At 41.7% G+C, this 15,997-nt stretch overlaps 1 protein-coding gene across 1 annotated transcript in view; it reads left to right on the plus strand.

The window, feature by feature from the left end:
- FNDC1 (fibronectin type III domain containing 1) overlaps window positions 1-15,997 on the plus strand; it is a 102,268-nt gene that overhangs the window by 57,507 nt on the left and 28,764 nt on the right. Inside the window, exons 10-14 of the mRNA XM_030928996.1 lie at window positions 3,111-3,299; window positions 5,156-7,798; window positions 9,553-9,653; window positions 11,600-11,711; window positions 12,552-12,992. Of these exons, the coding sequence (XP_030784856.1) occupies window positions 3,111-3,299; window positions 5,156-7,798; window positions 9,553-9,653; window positions 11,600-11,711; window positions 12,552-12,992 (3,486 nt within the window). The remainder of the gene's footprint in view (window positions 1-3,110; window positions 3,300-5,155; window positions 7,799-9,552; window positions 9,654-11,599; window positions 11,712-12,551; window positions 12,993-15,997) is intronic.

Raw genomic sequence — 15,997 nt, forward strand, 5'->3', positions numbered from 1 at the left:
TCCAAGCAGTCATGAAAGTGACTATTCTTTTCATCCTATGAAGGCTTTTTGCTGTTGCTATTGGGAAGGATGTTTTTCATTGCATGGGTGTGACAGCATAACCTTTTCCCGTCTGAACAACACCCTGGCTTTCATGCTATGGGTCTTTTCATTGTGCTAGGAAGATCACAAAAGCAGAGGTCAGCAGGAATCCTGCAGAGCCATCAATATCTTTCATGGGACCATAAATACATTTAATGGGTTTGAAAAACTCAAGTAATAATTGCTGGAAAATGGATTTATTCCCTATTTGTCACCATTTGTTTATGTATTTATTGATGACAAGGAAAACATAACACCAAAATAGCAAAAAGCTAGATATTTTAAAGAACAAAAATAGAATAAAACATTCACAATTAGTTAAATTTTAAAATAGTCTGTTGAGAATACTAAATACACACAAAAATCTTTTATTTTTAATGTAAAAGCATTTAAGAACCTTTTAGAATCTGTTTGGAGACATTTTAAAGAGCCAGGCTGAAGTTTTTCCTGGCACTGCCTATGCAAATATACTCTAAGAATAGAAAGGAATGGAGGTTTTATTCAAGAAATAAATAATTTTTATTGTTATTAGATTTGAGGGGCAACTTTAAGTCTAATATATCCAGAAACTATAAAATGTTTGTGTAAGCTTAAAGAAATCCAGAAAATTACTACTAATCTCCTTTGAGATTTTCTTAATTGAAAAAACTGAATGGTTCTCTTTTATATTCGTCCAAAACTATGTTTGCTGACACGTAGGATGTCTTTTCATGGAATAATAGAAGTTAAGGAAGGTCGATGTGGAACTGTATTTTCTATACTTAATGCTTTTTCACTTTTTGTTTTTTTTTCAAGAATAGATTGTACTATTCTTTCTCTCTCACTCTCTCTCTCTTTTTTTTTTTTTTTTTTTTGCCATTGGAATAGATCCACAACAAGAGAAAAATATTAATTTGGTCCCTTTAAATCAGGGATGTCCAATCTTTTGGCTTCCCTGGGCCACATTGGAAGAATTGTCTTGGGCCACACATAAGATACACTAATGATAGCTGATGAGCTTTTAAAAAAAAGGATCATGCATAAATCTCATAATATTTTAAGAAAGTTTATGAATCTGTGTTGGGCCACATTCAAAGCTGTCCTGGCGTGCAGCCTGTGGGCCACGGTTTGAACAAGCTTGCTTTAAATCATTCTTTTTATGACAATTTGAACTTTAACTTCCTCTGTATTAAGTATTGTTGTGCTGCTGAGAAGACCTCTGAAAATTGAATAAAGACTTTTTTTGCTAACTACTTTTTGTTAGCTAAAAAATGAAAAGGTAATTATTGCACACCTAGTGACTTTATTACCGTGCAACTTGTGTACTCTTCCTCTCTCTGACATCTTAGTTGATATTTACAGTTCCTTGGCAAAAGAAGTTCCAGGGTAGTCAATTAAATATTGCCAGAAATAATAACCGCAACTGAGTTTTTATGTCCAAAAGAGCTCGCGTATCTTAACCCTGCTTAGGTAGTTTTCATAAGGATGTAGTGGTGAGATTAAAATTAATAATTATATCGGGGCATTTTCTATGTACAAGAAATATAAAACATAATAGAAGAATATACTTTGACATGGCTAAACTTATTTTCCAGATGGATTTAATTTATTTTAAAATTTGAATCACAAAATTTTATAGACAATGGGTTCTCTTAATTCTTACTTTTGACCACCACAAATGACAAGTTTGTTGATTTTCAATGAGAAATGAATGCTGTGTTTTTTCCAGATAAATGCTGCAAAAGCATTTTTGGTTGAAACTTTTTTTTTTTTTTTTTTAAATGAATGTACTTTTTAAAGATTGGAGCTAAGGGAAAATAAAAGATCATCCGTGCTCCTGATAATTGTTGACTTTTCTGTGATTCAAGTTATTTTTCTTTGCTCCTACTCATTCTTTTTCTTTTCTTTTCTTTTTTTTTTTTTTTTTTTTGAGACACAGTCTCACTCTGTCGCCTAGGCTGGAGTGCAGTATGCAATCTTGGCTCACTGCAACCTCTGCCTCTAGGGTTCAGGTGATTCTCCTGCCTCAGTCTCTCGAGTAGCTGGGACCACAGGCACATACCAGCATGACTGGCTAATTTTTGTATTTTTAGTAGAGATGGGGGTTTCACTCTGCTGGCCAGGCTGGTCTCAAACTTCTGACCTCAAGTTATCTGCCCACCTTGGTCTCCCAAAGTGCTGGGATTACAGGCATGAGCCACCATGCGTAGCCCCTACTCATATTAATTTGATGTTTTGTAAATCTTGGGTTCATTGAGAGGAAAATAGGCATGACAATTTTTAGTTGAAGGTGAAAATTATTTTTTAAAATATGATTCCCTTATAATATTTCCATGTGAGCATAGACATATTTTAGTTCCTTGGACTGAATTTGCTATGGTTTTCCAAATTCAGGGCTATTATATGACTACAGAGTAAGCCAATTACAGATGGAAACATTAGATATCACATAAATCTATTACTTAGCAACTTTTCTTCACAGCTCTAAAATACTGTGAAATATCTTTATCAGCATATACTGAGTAAGAACTTTTTAAATTCCTATAACAATGAAATTATATTTCAAATATGGATTTTTTCTGGCTAAATGTGCTAAGAAAAATAACCCAGGTTAATAAAGTGAAACTCTTGAAGATGTCAGAAGCTATTCAGGATCCATTCCTAGCAGTTGTCACTTCTTTTTCCTTAGTTTATTCTATCAGGACATATTGATCATAGCAAATTAGTAAATAAATACAATTTTAGAAACTCAACGGTGTGTAAATTTGGGGGGAATTGTATGAAGACTGGCCTCCTGGCTTTCATGTGTTTGATTTGCTTAAAATAGCAAAGTGTCAGCTAATTAAATACACAGCCCTGTCTGGTTGCCCAAATGAATGTGAGTTCACCTTCTGCTGTGTCTTTAGGCTCCAGCTGGTGACTTGGCGTGCATTGCTAGTGTATTAATTTTAGTAATGCACGTGCTAATTCATCCTGCCCATATAGTCTGCCTGCTGGACACAGGACTGTTTTCAGTTTCCTTCTTCCAACCATCTGCCAAATCATTTCAGAATACATTCTTTCATACGCCCCGGCTCTCAAACCATTTGGAGCAAAGTCCCTCACCTATCGTGGAGACACTACTTCTGCCCTGGTGGATGGTCTGCAGCCTGGGGAACGCTATCTTTTCAAAATCCGGGCCGCAAATAGGAGAGGCCTGGGACCTCACTCCAAAGCCTTCATTGTCGCTGTGCCAACAAGTAAGCGTTGTGTGTCTGTGGCTGTCTTCTCTCTCTCTCCATTCCTGCTGTTTGTTTTGTGTTTGTTTGAGTCATGCTCTTGGGTTTGGAACTTCTCAGCGATGATTTTTCCAGGATAAGTTGCATATTGATTTTTAAAATATTTTTGTGTTCCCTTTAGAAATTAGTCTTCTCAAAGATTAAAATGTTGATTATTGATAACATTAATTATTATTGCAGTATGATTAATGTATTAATTATATGATTAATCTGACATCACTATTAATTTTAGGCTTGTGGTGACAGGGAAAGAACATTTTTAGAAATGGTAATGTGGAGGCCAAGACGGGCAGATCACGAGGTCAGGAGATTGAGACCATCCTGGCTAACCCTGTCTCTACTAAAAAATACAAAAAACTAGCCGGGCGAGGTGGCGGGCGCCTGTAGTCCCAGCTACTCAGGAGGCTGAGGCAGGAGAATGGCGTAAACCCAGGAGGCGGAGCTTGCAGTAAGCTGAGATCCGGCCACTGCACTCCAGCCTGGGCCACAGAGCGAGACTCCATCTCAAAAAAAAAAAAAAAAAAAAAAAAAAAAAAAAGAAATGGTAATGTGACATTTTTCATTGTTAGCTCTCTTCAGTTTCTATGTAGCTTTAAAAATGTTTAGTTTGCAAAGCAGAAAGGACAGGAGATGGGTGGGGGTTAAAAAAACTACCCACTGGGTACAGTATTCACTGGCTGGGAGATGGGTTCACTAGAAGCCCAAGCTTCACCATGATGCAATATATTCATGTAACAAACCTGCACGTACAACCCCTGAATCTAAAATTTAAAAAAAGTAAAATTTAAAAATAAGATTAAAGTAAAATTTGTGGTTTGTATTCCATCATTTAGGAATGCAGCTGTACCCAGAAGGATTTCAGTTGTCTAGCTCACCTGATCCATATCCAAACCAAACACATTAATAAAGATCCACAACTGGAGGGGAGTGTTTTTGGACCGTGTTTTCTTTTCTACTTCCTCACACTTATGCTGGATATTGGCAGCTTTTCCTTCATTATGTGCTATGAAGACCTATGGTAGACTGCAATATTAGACAATTTTGTCATGCAAAAATCTGTGAAATGGATGACATTTGCCCCTCTGGCGCTCTCACTGCAATATAGGTTCCTCTCCCCTATAGAATCTCTTCCCTCAGTCAGTCTGCTCTGAAGACAGGGTGATTACAGTACATTTAATATAATGTTTGCATATCCCAGGAGTTTTTTATTTTAAGCCTTATTTGAGAATTATAAATGTGTCCACTATTAATGGAATTTTAAACAAGAAGGAGGAAGCAGGTAAGGACATGTTATGGGAGGAGGGAACTTTTTGTAATGCCTTAAAAATTACAAATCGGTTGCTCGTCACACATTCCCCATCACTTTGAGTATAGATTGTTCAGCAATTTGCACCAGGTGTATTTGTGTTTCTTGTCTATTAAGGATGGCTACAATGCATTTGTAATAGACTGACAATTAGTTATATTAAGAAAATCCTATATAAGATTTTACATGTATAAAATAAATGAGTTACTTCAAAGTACTCATTTCAGAATTTCTTCACGTAATAAGATGTGGCATAACCTGGTTCAACAGATAGAGATTTAATTCACGTATATTTTCTAGGACTATATTTGTTACTTAAAGCAAAATATAAGTTTTAAAAAGAATGCTATCATTGAGAAAACACGTTTCCAGTGCTCTAAGGAATTAGAAATTAGCCATTATGACTACTGATTTGAAATGCCTCCATATGCTGTTTTTAATACTTTGTCTCACCTCCGCTTTCACTTTTGAGTTTCTTCTTTGACAGGCAATTCTTTAAAATCTGTTGCAGCCAGTAAGGCAGATGTTCAGCAGAACACGGAGGACAATGGGAAACCCGAAAAACCTGAGCTTTCCTCACCTTCTCCCAGAGCGCCAGCTTCCTCCCAACACCCCTCTGTGCCTGCTTCTCCCCAAGGGAGAAATGCCAAGGACCTTCTTCTTGACTTGAAGAACAAAATATTGGCGAATGGTGGGGCGCCCCGAAAACCCCAGCTTCGAGCTAAGAAGGCAGAGGAGCTGGATCTTCAGTCGACGGAAGTCACCGGGAAGGAGGAGTTGGGTTCCCGGGAGGACTCGCCCATGTTGCCCTCGGACACCCAAGACCAGAAACGGACCCTGAGGCAGCCAAGTAGACACGGCCACTCGGTCGTTGCTCCCGGCAGGACTGCAGTGAGGGCCCGGATACCAGCGCTGCCCCGAAGGGAAGGTGTAGATAAGCCTGACTTTTCCCCGGCCTCCCACCCCCGCCCAGGGGCGCCCCCCTCGGCTTCGGCCTCTCCTGCTCACCACGCGGCCACCCAGGGCACCTCTCACCGTCCTCCCCTGCCTGCCAGCTTTCATGACAACGACTTGGTGGACTCAGACGAAGACGAGCGCGCTGTGGGCTCCCCCCACCCCAAGGGCGCCTTCGCCCAGCCCCGGCCAGCCCTGTCCCCCAGCCGCCAGTCCCCCTCTAGCGTTCTGCGTGACAGAAGCTCTGTGCACCCCGGTGCAAAGCCAGCCTCGCCAGCGCGGAGGACCCCCCATTCAGGGGCCGCAGAGGAAGATTCCAATGCCTCAGTCCCACCCTCAAGACTTTCTCCACCCCATGGGGGATCATCTCGGCTGCTGCCCACCCAGCCACACCCGGGCCCTCCGCTCTCCAGGGGCGGGAAGGATGGTGAGGACGCCTCAGCCACCAACTCCAATGTTCCATCGTGGTCCACCGTGTCCTCCTCTGTCTCTTCTCGTCTCTCGTCCAGGACACAGGTCTCTGTGGGAGCAGAGGCTTCTGATGGCGAAGGCGACGGTAACGGCGATAGGGAAGACGGCGGGAGGCAGGCGGAGGCCACGGCCCAGACGCTGCGGGCCCGGCCTGCCTCTGGACACTTCCATTTGCTCAGACACAAGCCCTTTGCTGCCAACGGGAGGTCTCCAAGCAGGTTCGGCTTTGGGCGGGGACCTCGGCTGCAGCCCTCCAGTTCACCACAGTCCACTGTGCCCCCCCGAGCCCACCCCAGGGTTCACTCTCACCCGGATTCCCACTCTAGGCTTAGCTCAGGTATCCATGGAGACGAGGAGGATGAGAAGCCGCTTCCTGCCACCATTGTCAACGACCACGTGCCTTCCTCCTCCAGGCAGCCCATCTCCCGGGGCTGGGAAGCCATAAGGAGAAGCCCCCAGCGAGGGGCCAGCCTGCATCGGAAGGAACCCATCCCAGAGAACCCCAAATCCGCAGGGGCAGATGCACATCCTGAGGGCAAATACTCCTCCCTGTCCTCCAAGGCTCAGGACGTTCAACAAAGCACAGACGCGGACACGGAGGGTCATTCTCCCAAAGCGCAGCCAGGGTCCACAGACCGCCACGCGTCCCCTCCTCGTCCTCCCGCAGCACGGTCACAGCACCATCCCGGGCCCAGTGTTCCCAGAAGGATGACACCCGGCCGGGCTCCAGAACAGCAGCCACCTTCTCCCGTCTCCACGTCCCAGCACCAGCCGGGCCCCCAGAGCAGAGACGCGAGGCAGTCACCTTCCCAGCCCAGGCTCGCACTGGCCCCGGCCAGGGGCCCCCGCCCCACGTCCCAGGGCCGCTCCCACTTCTCCTCGGACCCATACACGGCGAGCTCCCGAGGGATTCTCCCCACGGCCCTCCAGAACCAGGACGAGGATGCTCAGGGCGTCTACGACAAAGACAGCACAGAAGTCGAGGCCCAGGATGTGCGGGCCCCAGCGCACGCTGCGCGAGCCAAGGACGCAGCCGCGTCGCTTCCCAAGCACCAGCAGGTGGAGTCTCCGACAGGCGCAGGGGCAGGTGGCGACGACAGGTCCCAGCGCGGACATGCGGGCTCCCTCGCCAGGCCCAGCCGACCCGGTGGCCCCCAGTCCCGCGCCCGGGTCCCCAGCAGGGCAGCGCCCTACTCGGGGCAGAAGGAGGAGGGCGCGATCCAGGCCACACCTGGGAAGTCGGAGCCTCCTTCCAAGAGGCCCCTGTCCTCCAAGTCCCAGCAGTCGGTCTCGGCCGAGGACGAGGAGGAGGAGGACGCGGGGTTTTTTAAAGGCGGGAAGGAAGACCTTCTGTCTTCCTCTGTGCCAAAGTGGCCCTCTTCCTCCACTCCCAGGGGCGGCAAAGACGCCGACGGTAGCCTCGCCAAGGACGAGAGAGAGTCTGCCATCGCGCTTGCCCCTCGCGGAGGGAGCCTGGCTCCTGCGAAGCGACCTCTCCCCCAACCTCCAGGCAGCTCCCCCAGGGCCTCCCACCTCCCTTCCCTACCGCCGCCTCGCAGCGCTGCCACCGCGAGCCCCGTCGCCGGCACCCACCCCTGGCCGCGGTACACCACGCGCGCCCCTCCCGGCCACTCCACCACTCCGATGCTGTCCTTGCGCCAGAGGATGATGCATGCCAGATTCCGTAACCCTCTCTCCCGACAGCCTGCCAGACCCCCTTACAGACAAGGTAGTTTATTTTTTCAAATGATCTTTCTTTAAAGTGTTCAGTAGTGTTCATGGCAATGCCTGAGAGGTTTTTATTCTATTTTATTTAGCACCTACTATGTCCAAGCACCGTGTTAAGAACTTTGCACATGTGACATAATTTCATCCTCTGAACGGTCTCTAGGGTTTGCATTGTTATTCCTGTTTCCCAGATGTGGAAGCTGGGGCTCAGGATCTGAGGGACTTGTCCTAAGGCAGACAGCTCAAAGTTGCCATTCCAATCCCAAATGGCCTAATTTCACAGCCATTACTAACCCACATTGCCTCTAATTCTACAGTCATTTCACTGTCCTACATTGCCTCTTTGAATTCCTTGGCATACACTCTTAACCTGTGAAAATGTGTCACAACCTTGATGCCCAACTTAGCTGCTGCTTAGTTGTTCATGTGCCCTCATGTGTTTAAGGGATCCATAGTAGCTGGTTAGATACGTATGTAGGCGTATCTTGTTCTTGTTCTTATCTTGTTCTCATCTTCTGCATGCAAAACTCTCAACCAAACAAACTCTGAGACAAACTCAAATATCTTGGTTATGAATTGCTCAGACAGTGCAATTAGTGAATGTTATCTAAAACCTCCAGAAAATGCATGTTAAAGATCGTTGTCACAAAGAGGAGTTACAGGCAGATGTGTGCTTTGTATTTCTATAACAGAGGGTTGAACAAAGTCAGCTATGAACAGGAGTTTGTGTCCAGGGCAGGGTCTGAGGTTTTTTTTTATTTACCATAAAATTGCATTCAGTTAAAACATGCTTTAAACTCTTCTTGTGTGTAATTGGGGCTTTGTAGAACATTCTTGAATGAATTTTTTTTTTTTTTTTTTTTTTTTTTTTTTTTTTTTGCTGATCTGTACAATGCATTGTTATTTTAGCCCAATGTAAACACATAGAACAATGCCCCATATCATACTCAATTTTCCACTAAGATTGGCTGTTTTAGTCAAACCCACCTCCCTGATAATAGATGTAAAACTCAACGTTCCCTTGTACATAGTAGGAACTCGATAAATATTTAATGAATAAATGAAGGAATGAGAGAAATAAATGTCTGCCCTGCAAGTAGCGGTCAGAAAGCCCAAGTCCTTTGCCCAGCAGTCAAGGCTGAACCAGAGCAGACTGGAGCTGATAAGAAACATCTCCCTGTGAGGTAGAGACAGACAGGAACAACTCTAAGGGTGCTGCTGCATCTTCTTACTGTCTGAGCAAATACTTCTCAAGCAGCCCCACAGCATTCAGCAAGCTTTGAGACAGCATTGTGCATTTATATTTGGTGATTGGTGATTGGGACCTGAGTCAGCTGGGCATAGCTCTGTTTAACATGCCTAGAAAAGTGGGACAGTATCTAGTACATTTTAGACACAATTTTCTCTGTCCTTCTAACCCTTCCTTCCTCCACCTTCCACATGGCTAAAATAAAGCTACAGCTACTAAGGTCTTACGTTTTCTATGGCAAATTTACTTATGCCACACACTCTCATTCTCACAGTATCGTCAGAAGCTGTGACTTTACTGTATTCTTAATTGACATCCACATCTGTTACGGAGAAGTCATAGTTTGAGACTATCATTATCTAATATATTTGAGCTACTGGTTTAAAATTCTATTTAGAGTTTCTATTTGAAATGATGTGTTACTACTTATAGTTTGGTATGAAGCCAACTTCCCGGGCATGTTGAATTTACCAGGCTCTGTTATTTTTATTTTTGGTACTGTGTAGGTTATAATGGCAGACCAAATGTAGAAGGGAAAGTCCTTCCTGGTAGTAATGGAAAACCGAATGGACAGAGAATTATCAATGGCCCTCAAGGAACAAAGTGGGTAGGGTAAACTTCTTTACACATACCCGTTGTTTTCATGCTGTTGAGAAGAGAAAAATGGTGGACATTGTGTAATGATAAATGAAGTGGCCTTTGTCTGTTCTTCTCCTCTAGTTTTAACTACTCATATGTACTTGTATAGAGTTTCTTTTAATACTCGGAAAAATCTTTGGTTCTCCTGGTAACTAGCTTGTTTTTTCTCATGATAAGGCATGAGCCTTTGTTTTTCATTTGCCTTAACTGGTTAGGAAGGTCAAATGAATGCAAGGCCTAACCATAGCGATTATAGACCCAATGGATGGCTATTCAAAGGAACTTATATTTTCCCTGTCCTGGTAGCTTCATTTTATTTTTAGGTTTTGTTTATTGTTTGATTAAACATTACATGTATTTTCTGTAAGTCATCTCAAATCCTTTCTAGAAGGACACAGGGTAAAAATGAATGAATAAACAAAAAACCCTGAATGATACTGGAAATTTTTATTAGATCATCTTTTGAATCTTCCAACAATTGTTGGACTAAAATTATTTATTAGTACTTTATGTATGTCTAAACAGCTTTAATTGCTTGGGGTTAAGATAAATGTTTAGGAGGTTTTGTTGGGTTGAGGGTAATAGACAGAACACTTTACAATATTCAGGAATTTAAAGTACTTTTTCTAAGAATAAAAAAAATTATTTATACTGTAATTCCCAATCAAGACTTCCCATTTATAATGATAAGGTTTAGGGAAATGTACTAAAAGACTATGACATTTTCAGTCATAGGTGATCTAAAGATGCATGTTATCATTTCTTAAAGGAAGAGAAATTTATAGGAGGAAGAATGTACATTAAAGCAAGATGCTATTGCAAACAATTTTGAATGGAAACAGTATGGGGTAGATTTCAAAATAGGATTTATATAAATTTTATTTTAATGCCAAAACAGCATCCACCAAAGTGACTTGCTTGCAGGGCTTCCTCCAGTAGCCTGAGTGTGCAAAGCAGTGGTTCTTAAACTTAAGCCAGCTGAGGATCACTGAGGATTTTGTCAAATACAAGTCTCAGGTAGGGCTGGGAGATTTGAATATCTGACAAGTTTCTATGTGATGCTGAGGCTTCAGGTCCAGGACCATGCTTTGAGAACCAGCAAAAAGCACGAGCTAGTCCCTTAATAAAGATAATTATAGCTTTCTTCAAGTTTTACAGTTCCTCAGAACGTGACATTTTTTTGTATGCATACTATATTAGGCAACACGATTACAAATTATATTGTTTTTGTTATAGCAACTTTGATTTTTAACATTAACAGCAAAATGGAAAGATTTTATGTCTTTAACATGCTAGCAATTCACATTCATTGCAAGAAGTTAAAACAATTCATATTGAAATATATGAAACAGAAAATAAACATTCTTCACCCAAACTACTTCTCAAAGATAACCACTGTTAACCATTTGCAGTATAACCTTCCATAATTTTTTTCTCTGCAGTCTTAGGCTTATATATGCAAATGGATATATTTTTATTTTTGCAAAATAATCAGCCCTATAATCTGAGTTCACATATATGTGGAATGTATGTAGAATTGTCTGCATAATATTCTACCATACAGATGGGCCACAAATTATTTAATCTCTCCCCTCAACTGAGAGACACATTGTTTCCTTCTTTCCAGCATTAGACACAATGTACTTGATGGTAAAAATATTTTGAACATCTTTTGTGATTTGAGAAACTTAAAACAATTTACATATTATATGGGTAAGCAATCATAATATGAAAGATGACTGCTTTGTACTGTATTTTTTAAGACTTTATGAATCATATTGACAAAAATAATGTCTTCTATTCATATTATGGTTTCCTTCTGTGGAAGTTTCAGGCATATGCACATATATAGTTGGACTCATGTGACCATTTCAAAATGTCCAATATATTCTTTAATCTATGTCATGGATTTAGGTTGTGGACCTTGATCGTGGGTTAGTATTGAATGCAGAAGGAAGGTACCTCCAAGATTCACATGGAAATCCTCTTCGGATTAAACTAGGAGGAGATGGTCGAACCATTGTGGGTAAGGGAGAACAGTTTTTAAAGAATAAAAGCCTACTGAATTAGCTATAGAATTACAGCTTCTATCTTCCTTCTCCCCCTCATTTACAATGATTGCTCTTGGTTTGGTTACTTTTACCTATGTGAGAAGAAGAGCCTCAAAAGAGGCAGAACTTGGTGTTTCCCCCAGACAGCTTTAGTTCTCTTCCTGAAGGCTGCACCCTCTAAAAAATGTGGCCCTTTAATTCGTTCTTAAATTGGCCCTTTTAGAGGAGGGGTCCACAAACTACAACCTGTAGGTTGTAGCCCACTACCTGTTTTTGTAAGACTTACTATGAGCTCAGAATAGTTTTTACATGTTTAAATGATTGCCAGAAAAAAGAATATTTTGTAGCGTGATAATTACATGAAATGCACATTTCAGTGTCCATATGCAAAGTTTTATTGGAACACAATACACTCACTTAATTATGCATTGTCTAACTCATTTGTTACGTGCTGTTTATGTATTTGCACTCTAAAAGCTGATTGAGTAGTTGCAACAGAGACCATCTGGCCTATAAGGCTTAACATATTTGCTTCCTGGCCCTTTACAGAAGAAGTTTTTCCACCTTTAATCCAAAGTAACACTTCCACCCCTTAGGCATGGGAATGAGGCAAAGGAAAATATTTCTTCCTTTGCTAGATACAAGAGTTATCTCAGGATCGTGGAGCATACTGATGCAATATTCATTTATCCCTTTGCCTTTTACTGATTAAAACATGATAATACATAAGCTTTGAGAAGACACTTATTGCTTGCTTTTTATTTTCTCTGGATTGTTTCACGTCGTTGCATAGCTATTGGTTGATTTTATTTCAGATCTGGAAGGGACCCCCGTGGTGAGTCCTGACGGCCTACCACTCTTTGGGCAGGGGCGACATGGCACACCTCTGGCCAGTGCCCAAGATAAGCCAATTTTGAGTCTTGGAGGAAAGCCACTGGTGGGCTTGGAGGTCATCAAAACCACCACCCATCCCCCTACCACTACCACACGGCCTACCACTACTACGACGCCCCTGCCTACCACTACAACCCAGCGGCCCACCACTGCCACCACCCGCCGCACAACCACCACCCGTCGCACGACCACCAGGCGCCCAACAACCACAGTCCGAACCACTACGCGGACAACCACCACCACCACCGCCAAACCCACCACTCCCATTCCCACCTGTCCCCCTGGGACCTTGGAACGGCGCGACAATGATGGTAACCTGATAATGAGCTCCAATGGGATCCCAGAGTGCTACACTGAAGAAGGTAACTGGCTTTGTTCTAATACTAACCACTTATCACGCACACTAGCACGCTGCAGCTCAGAGCAGGGTGGCAGAGCCTGCAGGGGAGGGATGAGTGCCGCACACAGCAAAGCAGCAAGCCAACGCATTTTTGGTCCCAGCAAGTTTGTCTGACAGTACCATGCCACAGCTAAGGCTGGAAGACTTAGGAAATAAAAATATTGCATGAGACATATTTATATGAAAAAATTATTTCTTGTTGACTTAAAGTCAGATTTAACTGGGCATCCTGTGTTTACCTGGCAGCGCTTATCACAACCCAAGTCAAGAATTTAGCTGAAACTTGTGACATTATTTGTTTGGACTATCATTTCCCAAAGTGTGTTCCAAGGGATATTGTAGATTAGTGGTTGTAATATATATGTATATACGTAAAAGGTTCTGTGATTAGCTATGTGATTTAAACAAGGTTGGATAAATTTCTTACTGTTGTAACACTTAGATCACTGAATAGTCTTGTTGAGAATCTCCAAGAAAAGGAATGTTTCCCCAGCATGTTCGGCAGCTGGGCACTTTTTTGATCAGCCCTCCTTTGGAGAATTCTAATCCTCATGTGGCTGGGCTTCCTGTGGGAGTGTGGGCTTTCCACTGGGTAAGAATGCACCATTTTCCCTTCTTTGCTGATCTGCACTATCCTGCCGACCCTGATGTGAGTCTGTCTTCCTTCTGAAAATGGCTTGTTCTCCCTGAAGAGCCAGAGCTAGGATGCCTTTATCCAGGTCATCGTGGAGCCCATATATCAATGTGTCTCCATCCTTTCTGCTCAGTCCCCTGCTCAAGCTGCCTTGGAAGAAGTCATTCTAGATTTGCATCAGGCATGGAGGAGATAGATTCATCTTCTTTCCCTCAGTTTGAAATGAATTGCAATGTCAACTATAAAGCTTAAGTCTTTTTAAACCAAGGCAGAGTGAAGACATTTCCTTTCAGGAATCAAGTCTGGAATTCTTGTGCAGCATTATTGACCATGATAAGCCCAATCAGTTTGAACATGAATACTGTATCCAAAATGGGAATTCTGTTGGAAGTTAGTCTTTCTGTGAAGAAGTTCCAAATAAACAAGACAACTTGACACATCTAAAAATTCCACACCAAAGAAACACGGAAACATACAGAGGGAGAGGAACAATGGGAAGAAAATTTCTACTCTGTCCATTGACCCAGTGAGTACAAATTTGAATTTACCTTTGAATTTCTAGTATTAAAATATTATGTTACTTTCCTTGACATCTGACTTCTGCATGCATTAATGTGTTTAATTTTAAAGGGTGAAATATAATTAAAACATAATTACTTAATAATTGGTTGTAAACAAAAATTGACTATTTTGGATTTGATTTTAATTACTGTTGCTATTAGTTCACGTTTTATTTTGTCTGCTTTTATTTAGGCCTTCTAACATGTTCCCTTCATTTACTTTGTATTTTTGGACTTTTATTTAGCATGAAAGTCAATATTTTTCTTGGCATTTTTGTCTCTTATTTTCTTTGCAATTCATGACATATATATGTTCACTCCTGTCCAGTCTCCTGATTCCCTAGTCCAAGCTAAAGAATAGTTTTCCTCTGGACAGCATTTGAAAATAAGTACAAATCAATACAAAGTCTTAGGGAAAAGTTAAATGTGGGGACAGCAATGTATCATCCTCGTATCACATTTTAATGCAATATAATTTGTTAGTTTAAAAAGAGTTTTCTTATGGCCTTTCTTATTTCTACTGTTTCATTGACAACTTCATTAAACATTTTCTTCTTTATTGACTGTAATCATAGTTATTTTTATCTTTTAATCTTTTTAAACCACTTTCTTGATGTATGATTGGCATAGAAAAAGTTCTGCATATTTAATCCATACACGTTGATGAGCTTGGGATAAGAATACACTCACAAAATCATCATCCTGCTAAGGCCACAGACACATCCATCACCTTCCAAAGTTCCCTCCAACTCCCACTCCTTTATTGTTAGTATTATTCTCTTTTCTTTATTTGTGGTAAGCACACTCACCATGAAAGTGGTATTTTTTTGTAATAAGAAATTAAATGTTTACTATTACAAAGATACATGCACATGTATGTCCATTGCAGCACTATTCACAGTAGCAAAGAGATGGAATCAACCCAAATGCCCATCAATGATAGACTGGATAAAAAAAATGTGGTCCATATACACGGTAGAATACTAGGCAGCCACAAAAAGGAATGAGATTATGTGCTTTGCAGGGACATGGATGGAACTGGAAGCCATTATCTTCACCAAATTAACACAGGAACAGAAAACTAAACACCTCGTGTTCTCACTTATAAGTGGGAGCTGAACGATGAGAACACATTGACACAGGGAGGGGAACAACATATAATGGGGCCTGTCAGAGGGTCGGGTGGGGGAAGAGAGAGCATTGGGAAAAATAACTAATGCATGCAGGGGTTAATATTTAGGTGATGGGTTGATCTGTCCAGCAAACCACTGTGGCACATGTTTACCTATGTAACAAACCTACACATCATGCACCTGTACCCCAGAACTTAAAAATAAAATTAAAAAGAGAAATTAAATTTTAAAAATGTATTAATACTATCTCTGTTGAGATAAAATTCATATACCATAAAGTTCATTCTTCTAAAGTTAGTGGATGTTAATATATTTACAGTGTGCAATGACCACTATTAGATTCCATAATATTTTCATCACCTCAGGAGAAATTCCGTACTCATCAGCAGTCAACCCTCATTCCTCCCTCCTCTCAACCCTGGAAACCACTAATGTACTTTCTCTCTCTATGGATTTACCTATTTGGGACATTTTGTATAAATGGAATCATGTCATATGTGGCTTTTTGTGTCTGGCTTCTTTCACTTAGCATAATTGCTTTCAAGATTCATTCACATTATAGAATACATCATTACTTCATTCTTTTTATTCCATTGTATGGATATACAGCATTTTTTCCATTCATCGGTCAGTGGTCATT

Source organism: Rhinopithecus roxellana, chromosome 4 (genome assembly GCF_007565055.1).
Source record: "Rhinopithecus roxellana isolate Shanxi Qingling chromosome 4, ASM756505v1, whole genome shotgun sequence".
Taxonomy (NCBI): domain Eukaryota; kingdom Metazoa; phylum Chordata; class Mammalia; order Primates; family Cercopithecidae; genus Rhinopithecus; species Rhinopithecus roxellana.